We start from the raw sequence: 12,172 nt of genomic DNA on the forward strand, positions 1-12,172 counted from the left end.
CGATTTTGCCAAATCTCAGTACCATGTATATCAAATTTCGAGTCTGTAGACTTAAAATTGACAGAGTTATTGCATAGGGAAATGTAGACACACAGATACACAGACAGACAGACAGACTTTCACTTTTATAGATATATAGATTTGTAGATTTTTATAAAGGTAACTAAATAAAAACTTTAAAATCGTATTTTAAAATCCAATTCAATAAGGCTCTCCGATAACCTTGTACACTTTGTGTGATATGCATGAAGAGAGATTACGTAATGACACAATAAAGACCTTAGTGAAAATAAAATTTGAAATATAAACATTTTTACCTAAATAAAGCTTTTGGAGAGTAAATTAGTAGTGTCAGAATAAAAAAAAAAAAAAACTCACTAGGCATTTCATATAGAAAACAGAGCTAAATTCAATAATGAAACTATAAATGAATTTATTTGCATCAGTTTGTCATGGCAAAAACGAATTACATATAGAATTTGTAGGAGCTGTTGTAATGCATTAATAGACCAACAAAAATATACATTATTTTATATTTTAGATACGAGATGGCGTTCCAAAAGTAATACCTCCTATTTTTTTTATTTTTTATTTCATCCAAATGGATCAATGGGGATTTCAAATTACATTGTTCTGGTGACTGAACTTAGGCATTCATGACCTGAAAAATTTATTTTTGCTGCAGATTTTTATGGTGTGAGACTCTAAAAAATCAATTCCCGTGTATTAGAACAAGAGATGCATCATTGAATTCCTGGCAAAAGTGCATTGAGAATGGTGGCAACTATGTAGAAAAATAAATTCTGGAGTATAAAAGGTTGCTCATTTTAATGGTACCACTCCCGTCTTTGTAGCTCTTCAACTTTTTGGATTAAAAAAAATAGTAAGCTTCACTTTTGGAACAACTCTCGTATGACAAAGTGCACTGCAGATGCCCTTACACAGCCATCGTTCATCGCTGGCAAAAGTCCATTGAAAATAGTGGTGACTATATAAAAAATAAATTCTGGAGGACAAAAGGGTCGCTTGTTTTAATGGCACCATTCTCATCTTTGTAGCTCTTCAACCTGTTTCACTTTTTCACTTATAAAAAAAATAGGAGGCTTTATTTTTGGGGTGACTCTTAGGATTTTATACAGACACAAATAATTCTCTTTGTGATTTTGTAAAAATATCAATTAAATTTTCTAAGTTAACATATGTAATAAATTCCTTAATTTTGGATTAAAAAATCTTACCTGCTCCATATTATTTGTGAAAAGACCATCGAGGATGAAGAATGCGAAAAATAGAGGCCATTCACATTCAATGTTATCAAACTTCATAAGTTCGCCTGGTTCATAATGCAGTCTGTTGGGGTCCTACAATGTTGAAATCATTTTTTGTTCAATTTAATAAAAATTGTTTGAAAATTAATAAAATCTAAACATACAAAGTGAACAGAAAAATGTTCATTGCATAAATTTTTTTTTTTTTTTTTTTTTTTTTTTTTTTTTTTTACACTAAAATCTACATTTCATATTAAAAAAAAAATTCCAATCTTAAAGATTTAGATGCTTCTATAGTGATCAAAGGAATCGAAATATTGAATTTCAAGTAAAACAAATGGCACCTGCATAATTATTATGGCGCAAATAGTAACACAATTAAAAATTATGAAAAATGATAAGGTAGAAAAAATAATTATTAATGAAAAAAGAAAGATGTGAAATGATTTTCTGCTTGTTATTTTTTCTCTTCCCTCAAGCTATGATTTAAATTGTGTTACTACCTGTGGTTATATTTCCTTTTGTTCTAATGAACTATTCCAATCTCAAGTTTCATAATAATAACTTCACTTTAACTGTTGATAAACAGAGAGAGAGAGAGAGAGAGAGAGAGAGAGAGAGAGAGAGAGAGAGAGAGAGAGAGAGAGAGAGAGAACTAGACACTGTAAAAAAAAACAAGAGCAGAGGAGGATATCATACAACAGTGAAAGGGAGCCAAAGTGATAGACAAATATACTAAGAGATGAGTCCCTTGATGAGCTAATTGCAAATTACTGAAAATTATAGCAATTAAAATGGAAGTTTTTTTCAATCAAAACTCAATCCAAGAATTGAGGAATATTTTCACATGTATTTTGAGCGGTTAAAGTATGTATAAATAATATATCTATATACATATAATATACATAAAAAGTAACAGAGAAACAAACAAATGCTAGATAACTAGATACATGTTAAACATGGCCACTACTAAGAAATTAAGGCTGAGGGAGGAAAGCTAAAATTATTTATAATTTTTTTTTTTCTTGAGGAGGGTGGTGTTGTGAGCGTTATCATTTAGCTACACCATGTTTCTTTTTCAATCATAAACTTCTGTTTGATAATAATATAACCTTATTTTGCCTTTATCAAATTCATCTTCCTTTTACTTTTCCAGACACTTTGACAGGCAGACAGTGAAAGATCAAAAGAATTACTAACAGTGGATGTAACTAGTCAGAAATTGATTATTGAAGAGGACGGCTCAACAAGAATTTGGTTACATTGGATTTGAAAATGGCAATGTTGTAGTCAGCTGGAAAGCAGCCCCATAATACCGTGTTCCACAAATGGGTAGTTTTAGGGAAGAAACTTTGCTCATAAGTCATAGATTGGAGTTCAGTCGAGTACTAACAATGAAAATAATGATAGTGTAGAGTAAGATTAAAGGAAAACTTTTGCCCACTTTAATTATTTTTCCTTTCTTTTGTTCAATTTACTCTACCGCCTTCCAACATTTCAAGATGTAGGTTTTGTTTCACTTACCTCCCTGGGAGTTTTGTAGCCATCTCTGAGGAATCGGCAACAGCCATAAACTCCCTAAAATAAAAAAATACAATTTAAACTTGAGAATTTTTTTATTTAAGATTAAACAGGTAGAGGAATGAATAATTAGAAAAGTTGAGTCAATACATGCAGTGTATAACAGAGCGTAAACACGTGCATGGCAGCTGTATGCAAATGGCTGAGTCGTTTGTAGAGTAACAGCACAGTAAGGAAAAAGAAAAAGATTATAAAAAGAAAATGTGCACAGACTGACAATCACGTTTGAGAGGACAGAAGTCAGAGAGAAGAAGCACAATTATGTTTTATTTCAGAAATAAATGTTGCTACAACAGAAAAGAGAGAGTCAACTTATTGTCTTCTGTTCCTTGCAACATACTCTGTTACGTGTTGGATCTGATGTGTCTACATGCTAACGTGCATGTAAATGTGTATTACATGACAAGAGTAACTAAAAAAAAAAAAAAAAAAAAAAAAGATGCTATCCATGAAATCATTAATAAAATTCATAATCCTTTCTGGAATCCAACAAAATTTAGTGCAAATAAACCTCAATCCATGCTTGACTTGTCCACCAAGTTTCAATATTCAACAGTCTTTATTTTATCACCATTCAATAATATACAGAGACACTTTGATGATAGCATCATCAGTACGAGGTGTGATCTTGAATTGGCTTCACTTATCAAAGCTTACCCCCACCCTCGATTTTTTTATCTGTGGGGATATATTGAACATAATGCATATTAAAATAATTGCTAGATTATTTTCTGAAATTTTAAAATAAATTAGCTAATAAAGTTCGCAATTCTTTCTGGAATTAAACCATATTTGATACAAATGGACCTCAATCTCTGCCTGGGTTGTCCACCAAGTTTCACTCATGAAGGTCCAACAGTCTTTGTTTTGTCATTATTCAATGATAAGCACATCTGAATACAACATGCAAAACTGGCACTGCCATGATTTGGGCTGTGATGGTTTTGTTTCATCACTGTTCAATAACATCGTATTATGAGTAAAAGATGTGATCCTGAAAAGGATTCACACTCACAAGGATTTTAATTCCTCCAGATTTTCATCAGGGAGTTTATCTTGGTAATGCCAAGAGATGAGGGACATATTTAGGTTTGCTGAGAAAATTAGCATATAAGCATTGGATATAAAATCTGAATGTGATGCTAAGACAGGCGTTTGTGCTAGATAGAAAAAATATAAAGAAAAAAAAGCAGCAGCAGCTCTGTTTACAGTCTAACAGTTTTCTCACCAGGGTAGGGCAGTGACAACATAGCTGAGTGACTAACACTACTAACAAAATTCTGATGAAAATCCAGAAGAAGTCAACATCAGGATTTGTTGACTTCTGGTTGTCTCTAGCTTTGTGCTTGGCAAGCAAGGATATATCAAACACAGAATCACAAATTCACAGAATGTAGACAACAATGTTGCATATACAACCACAATACTTTTGTGTGCAATCACTGAATTTTGCTGCTCAGAGTCTTGGAGGTCAAAATCTGCAATTTAATGAAAGACTTCATACAGACTAGACAATTCTGAGGTACAATCTTAGTGGGTTTTATTTTGGAAGTCAAATTTGCTCAACACAAATAACAGCAGCAGAAGGAATGAGGAAACAGCACAAAAGAGATTGAGTGAAAACGACTATGATAAGACTATGCAACTGTCATTGCTGTTTTGATATTATTAGACTGGGCTCGTATTTAGGAGAGCTGGAGAAATGTACATGGTTATAGATTAGGACTTGCTATAATTAAAACTGTCTGATTTTCATAAATGCTCAGAGAGTATAAAGAATATGAAAGACAAAATGTCAGTTGAATAAAATTTTTATGCCAACTTGAACTTTCGTTTTATTCAACAGTGAAATTTACAGTGTGAGCCACCATGAATCGGGACATGGTGAAGGCCAGAATAGAGATTGTTCTCCTTGATAGATTAAGCCAATTTTATAAAGTAAAATGAAAGCCAAAACTGTGGAACTTACTTCTAACTTCTCTTGAATTTGGGTCTTTGTTTCAGCAATCAACTCTGGTTTGTCACAGGCAAACGCTGGGAAACTGATAACAGTCATTAGACCAGCATCAATTTCCTGGAAATTAAAATATAAACAAATTTTTTTAAACAAGAATCATGAATACAAATGTAAAAAATCTTTTTAGTATTAATTCCAACTTAGCTCAAATCTATCCATTGGTTTGTAACATTTATATTTGAAATTGCATTTTTACCACTAAACAAATTTTATTTCAAATGCCAACACTGAACTTTAAAAATGTGTGACTGACCAAAATCAACATTTTAAAAACATTGTCAGAAGTTTCATTAGATTTACAAAAAGAGCAATTAATTAATGGGACAAGTTGCCAGAGCAAATGAAGAATATAAATAGCGTTTTTTATTTATTTATTTTTTCAATTAAAGAATAGATTGATTTTATGATCATGGCATAAAGACTGGATTGCTATGGACACAGTTTTCAGAGGAGATATTTAAAGAATTTTAACTTATTAGAAAGACTGGGAAAAGATAAACAAAATAATTAAACCAGTTTTATTTGTGATTATTTTAATCATTCTTTTTTTCATGTTTCAGCTAATTTAACCTCTGACCTCCATCAGGTACATCTCTTCTGTATTAAACTCTGGGATCTATATGGATTATGAATTGAATACTTTATTCAAGAGACAGTCTTTGAGAAGTTGATGGTTCTATCTTTACTACAAGCAATAATAACTAAGAATACCATAATAATTCACTTCTACTCAATCAATGCTGACAAAGCAAGAAGAATCTACGAGCATGGATTGAATAAAAGGTTCAGTTTCAAATTCTGTAAGTTTTTTTGAGTTCAAAATAAAGATTTCCAAGTTAGAAAAGACGCTTCTGAAAAGGGTCATAAATGTAAAAATAAAAACTAATATGAGAACCATAGTTTGAATAATATAAATTATCAATCCTCATTTAAAAAAATTCCGAAAGTTTTTATTTTATGAGATCATAATATAAATTTTAAAACAGGATTTTAAGCATTCTAAATTTTATAGATTTTATTTTATTTTTATTTGCACTTTCATTTAAGAGGGAGTGTTTTTTCTATTGACTAGATTAAAAAAAAAAACAAAAAACATTCATCTTAATTTGAAAAAGTCTAAATCTTACCTTAGAATTGGATTCCCGAGGTAACATGGAGTGGAGAATGGCCTGCAGAGATATGAGCAATACAAAAATAAAAACATTAGAAATAATCTTTTCTAAAAATTATCATTAGAAAATTTCAAATCACTATTTAAATGAAATAGAAAGAAAACAAAACACATTCACAAAGGAATTATAAGTAGGTTTTTAAGATTAACATTTCTAAGAAAGAGTTTCAAGAAAAAAATTCAATGAAAACACACCTGGCACTGCTGGGCCTCATCCGGGAGGACATGGATAACTGAACTGGATCCACCTCTTGATCCAAACAAATCAAGACCATCAATGGCTTCTAAAGCAGCCTTTAAAAAAAAAAAAAAAAAAAAAAAAAAATTATTTCATTTTCACAACTGAACTAGCTATGCTTATCTGAAGCTGCCTAAGAATATTTGCATTTTTACTTTTCTTTGGCATTTTTTTTAAAATTATGTTATTTTTTTTGTGTTGTTTTTAACAAAGCATTATATTTATTTGTATTATAAAACTACAAATAATTTTAATCACGGCAGGATTAAGTGTAGGAGTTTTATTATACCATAAAATAATATAATTTGTTATCATGGTTACTACTCTAGATCTGTTGTATTCTGTTAAGAGAGATATCTTATGAATAATGTCACCTGCCGATTATGCATAACAATTCATGCTCTGAAAAGGCTGTATAAGCTCTTTCTGTCTCATACACACACACACACACACAAACACATAAAAAAAAAGGGATTACCTTAGCCATACCAATAGAACTGGAATTAAGTTCTGGTAGACCATGATTAGTCTTATCACCACGTTCCCAAATACCATAATCCTGAAATAAAAAAATTAAATAAAATAACTGAAGATGCATTACTACATTTTAAAATTTTTGAGATAAGGACTGATAATTTGTATCATTCGGACTGCTATTCTCATCTTGGTTTATTAACATTTGCAACATTCTGACTAATGTAGACACCAATCTTTTTTAAGTGCATTTTTTAAAACTCAAGAACCAGTGTGGAATTTGAAACTGAATTCTTTATTTAAAAAGGTAGATTGTTTTCATTCCATCAACCATGACTAGGTAGAAATATTAATTTTTATAAATTTTAGTAATACAGATTGAACTTTCAATCTTCAATAGATTGTCATTTAACACTATTAAGTCAAATGACCTTGTGCAGAAGCATGGTTTCAACAATAGAAAAATTAAATTATTTCACAAATTGATGGAGAAAAATTTTTTATCATTTTAAATTTTTAAACTAAATTTAAAAAATTTTGATGTAAAATTAAAATAGTGAAACATTAAGGATCAGAAAAAAAAAAAAAACATTAAAAAAGTAAATAAAAAAAATGCCAAAAACTTACAGGAATACGATAAGCAGCTTGAATATAAAATACCAAGTTTTGTATAAATGCCACTTCATCCAGAGAATAGATGATTTTTAAACCTAAATAAATGAAAGAATTTAATAAATTATCAATCTAAATTTGTATTACAATGGTGTTTATCTATAAAAGTAAGAATGTGTGAGGCCAGCTCTCAACTTATATACTCAACAAATTTTTGATTTACAGACTTGAATTTTGGTATATAGGATATTCAGACATGTGGAAAACTTTTCAATTGGTTTTCATCCAGAAAAAAGGGGTCAAAATTGAAAAACTGGTATGTGGGAGTCATCGGATTTTGTCAACTGTTTCACGAATGTACATGTGTGAATCATTCACATGATAGATTACTTATGTTAAGAATAAGTAAATTTGAAAATACTTTTAAAAGATCCTGTCAAGCTGGCCTAATGGTTATCATACTTGACTCGCTGTCTTTAGGTTTGAGTTTCAGCTAGAGTATTTTTTTTTTTATTATTAAAAGTAAACTGTTTAGAAAAAACATAATACTCATGCATATGTCTGTTTCTGTATGAATTAAAATATAATATTTATGCATATTTTATGACCGGGCAACGCTAGGCGGCCTGCTAGTCTAGTCATAAATTTATACTAACTAGTAGGATTTCATAGTATTTTCATCAATCTTTATTAGAATTTACTGTTAATAATATTCCTTTTGAAATAAATGTCTGTCATGCTCAATATTATTTAAAAAAAAAAAAAATAAATAAATAAAATAATTGCCATTGGCAGCTAAATATAAAAAAAAAATATTAAAAAATGTTTTTTTTTTTTCCATAGGCATCACCACTTATCAAGGCCCAGGGGCCACTCGAGGATAAGGGTTAAAGAGTGTATAGTAGTCAATTGGACAATATAGTAATTGTCAGTAATGGAAATTCAGTAAATTTGTTAACTTAAGGGGAACGGCTTATCAAGAACTTGTTTATATTGGACTTGAAGACAAACATATCGTAGTCAGCTGGAAAGCAGGAAAACGGAAGACAGTTCCACATTTATTGACTTAAAATTGTAGTCTAATTATTTTTTTAAACAATAAATATTATTTGTATTGTTTTGGTTACTTGGACAATTATTCTTGGGTGTTTTGGTTGTTGAAACATACAACCTTCCTCAGGTGTGAAATTCATGTTTTTTTTTTCTCTCAACTAAGGAAAAGAGGGGTTAGCTCTTCATTGGAAGAATTCGGACCGTGGGTCTGAGTGTGTGTCCGTAAATCATAAAGAAAGTCCAATATTCAGGGGTCATTAAGATATTTTTTAAGATTTTCCTATGATTCAATTTTAACTGAATATCTATGCTGTCAATATTAGTGAAAAAATGTTTTACGAAACAGCAGACAGACGTCCCTCGTAAGTCTTAAAAAAATATCTTAGTGACCTCTGAAGATTGAACCCACCCTCAAACCCACAGTCAGAATTCTTGCAATACAGAGCTAACCCTTCTTTTTCTTAGTTGAGAGAAAAAAAAAAAAAACATGAATTTATCACATTTTTTATACTACTTTTTCAGTAAAAGTGCTATATCTTTGTTATAACACAAGATTAAACAATGAAAAAATTTAAATGGCTTAAAATATCTCAATAATGGCATACATAGAGCTTGATGAGCTACGGAAGAATGTTTTAAAATTTTTAAAATCTGATTAAAAATAAGGAAGTTATAATTATTTTTGTGCCTCGCATGTTCGGATATTTTCTCTCTTTAAGACATTTTGTTACGTTTTTTTTACACTACTTTTTCAGTAAAAATGTTGTATTTTTTTTAAACACAAGATTAAGCAATGAAATTTGCCATATACGTGTATTTTTGTGCAAGAAATCAGAATATGCCATTGAAAATCTGAGGAATTTAATAGTTTTTAAATAATCTGCAGTAAATGCACATAAATATGCTGCAATTCCTTAAAAATGACATGTATCCATTAAAAGAAAAGAAGTTAGAGAACTCAAAGTTGAATTGCAAGGCATTTTGTTTACAAGAAACTGAAATCTAAATCTATTTGAAAATGAATCTATTGCAATATTTCTTTGGTATTATCGTAGATTAAAACCGTTCGTTACCCCCCCTCCCCATTTGACCATCTCTCCAAAATATGATTACCTTTTTAGCCAATTATGTGTGAACATCCTGAAAAACTTTAATGAAAGGTAAACAAAAATTATTTTAGAATTTGATGTAAAATGATCCATTTTGGGCAATTCTAGCATTTTAGGGCAGTTAACCATTTTTTCTATGCAAGATAAATCCGGTGTCTTGCTTTTAAAGATGATTATGTGTAGTCTTAAGAGGGTCTTTGGGCAATTATGGGAGAATGGGGAGGCTTGTTACTCTGACTTCTGTGTGAACATCCTGAAGACTTGACAGAAACAAAAAAAAAAAAAAACTATTTAGAATTTAGAATGGGGGTTAATTTCACATAAATTTCATGTAAAATAATTCACCATGTCGATGCCATTCTAGCGTTTTAGGACAGTTAATTTATTTTTATGAGAGATAAATCATGTGCATTTTTAAGGATGGACCTTGTTTTTCTTAGATATTTATATGTAGCATACAGAAGAATTTTTCTTGGTGGGGAGTTTGCCACTCATATTTAGCGTTATTGTTAGGGTTAAAGATGATTGTAGGAGGAGGCTTGCCACTCATACCTAGGGTTACAGGTAGGATTAAGGGAGTTTTTTTAAAGAGGGTGTTTGACACTCATATTTATGGTTAATGGTTCATAATTATTAGTTTTTGAAAATGTTATGTCTTAGATTTTGAACATCAAATTACTTTTAAATATGCAAACTTAGGTAAATAAGGGTGTAAAACTTTACAAGAATTACGACAGAGAAAAATAAAGCTTATTTAAAACAAGTGATGTCACTATCAGCAAACGTGATGTTTCAGAAAGTATCAAGTATTTTTTTGCCCACCTATGCAAGATAAATCCAGTGTCTTGTTTTTAAAGATGATTATGTGTAGTTTTAAGAGGATATTAGGTATAAAAGCAAAAAATTTGTTGAAGCTGAAAAATCGTTCACAAATTTTGAATGAATTTGATTTTTATTTTCAATTACGTTTCATGTCTTTCTTTCTATTAAGTGACACATTTTGTTTTTAAACTTCTCAGTTTAAGACGCTTTTTATTTCTTAATCACACTAGAAACTGAGCACCCCTACAAATATTTAAATATTGATTTTTCTTCTTTTTTTTTTTTTTTTGCATTTTTTTTATAATCTTGTAGATTAGTGTCCATTTGATAATAATCTGCTGAAAAAAAAATTGTAAAAAAGATGAAAATGAAAAAAAGTGTGTGTGGGGAGGGATACTGCTCATACACGTGAACCAAAAAAAATAATTTCAGTTTTTCAGTTGTTCAAAGCAAAACACTGTTTAATTCACTGTGAAAAACTAATGCAATGGTAAAAGTGCACACAAGTTACGGATTTAGAAAGCTTATTGTCTCGTCTTTTTAACCATATATTTTTTTTAATTTGACCAGAAATATTGAGAAATTGGGATTGCTTTAATAATTATATATTCTGATAACCAAATAGCTCTGATTTAAACAAATTATATTCTGATGATAAAATAGCTCTAACCAAACATGTAAGAACATTTTTTATATTCATATTTTCAATTATTTTTTTAAAAAAATCGATCTAGAATAAAAATAAACAAAAAAATTTTTTTTTTTTTAAGTGTCTGTTTACAACCATGGTATCGCTGCTAATACTAATACTACAAAACAGTTTTCCATCGAAAGTCAATAGAAATGATTTTTTTTCTGCTAGCTACCACAAGAGAAAACAATATACAATTATACTTTTAATGGATAAAAACGGTTTTATTTACTAGCGAGTGTCTGAAGAAATTTTTTCAGAAAATTTTTAATACTCATTACGTTGAAGTCTTTTTTTTTTTTTTAACACAATAAAAAAAAAAAACAAGTGGTCAAAAGTATTTTGGACATCCTAAACTATTAAAAGTGATGCCACTTCTGGTTAGTTTCTAAACTTCATCGCAAAATTCTTAATACAAATGCGGTACGAGTATTTACAAATCAGGGGGAGGGGGTCTTTACAAAACCTTACTGAAAACATCATTTTATGATGTTCACATTTTTATCGCTTTATTTGCTTAAAAGTCTTAAAATATGTAATGTACATTATTTATTAATTCATTTGAAAGTATATTCATTTTTGAACAAAATGGTGGTATTTTGAGGACTTAAAATGCTTTGGGTTTTTAAAATATAACTATTTTAGCAGAACCCCCTTGAAATCTGATTATCCAATCGTTATTGTTTGTGTGTGTATTACTAGTATTGCTACTAATTGTAGTTTCTGATTTACAGGTGTTTAAACCAAGTGTGATATGAAATGGAGCCTGTTGCGCATCACAGTGATCCGTTTTTTTTGTATTTGAAAAGTTGCACACCACAGGAGATTTTTGATGAACTGAAAGAAATGTACGGTAATCATGTCCCATTCATATAACCTTGTAAAATATTCATATTTTGAATTAAAACATGACTGGAAATTTGTGGAAACAACTCTCTGACCTGGTCACCCCTTTTCACTTCTGCCACTGATGAGTCAAGTTAATGCTGCTAGTTTGGAAGATCGATGCATGACTAGTCATCAAATAATCAAAGAGAACAAGATTAGTACTGGGGGTGTGTGGAAATTATCATTGATGACCATTTACATAAAGGTGTCTGCCAGGTGGATTCCCAGGTTGCTGACACATTTCCAGA

The 12,172-nt window shown here is 30.1% G+C and overlaps 1 protein-coding gene across 12 annotated transcripts in view; it reads right to left on the bottom strand.

The window, feature by feature from the left end:
• The window catches only part of LOC145254914 (putative phosphorylase b kinase regulatory subunit alpha), a 179,214-nt gene that overhangs the window by 144,427 nt on the left and 22,615 nt on the right, over positions 1 to 12,172 (bottom strand). For all 12 annotated transcript variants that reach the window (XM_080113903.1, XM_080113908.1, XM_080113909.1 and 9 more), the window contains exons 4-10: positions 7,377 to 7,459; positions 6,754 to 6,834; positions 6,233 to 6,331; positions 5,994 to 6,035; positions 4,819 to 4,923; positions 2,793 to 2,846; positions 1,239 to 1,361 (exon numbers count right to left, since the gene is read on the bottom strand). In XM_080113903.1, the coding sequence (XP_079970029.1) occupies positions 1,239 to 1,361; positions 2,793 to 2,846; positions 4,819 to 4,923; positions 5,994 to 6,035; positions 6,233 to 6,331; positions 6,754 to 6,834; positions 7,377 to 7,459 (587 nt within the window). The remainder of the gene's footprint in view (positions 1 to 1,238; positions 1,362 to 2,792; positions 2,847 to 4,818; positions 4,924 to 5,993; positions 6,036 to 6,232; positions 6,332 to 6,753; positions 6,835 to 7,376; positions 7,460 to 12,172) is intronic.

This window comes from Euprymna scolopes, chromosome 3, assembly GCF_053919585.1.
Source record: "Euprymna scolopes isolate OS-2025 chromosome 3, ASM5391958v1, whole genome shotgun sequence".
Taxonomy (NCBI): Eukaryota; Metazoa; Mollusca; class Cephalopoda; order Sepiida; family Sepiolidae; genus Euprymna; species Euprymna scolopes.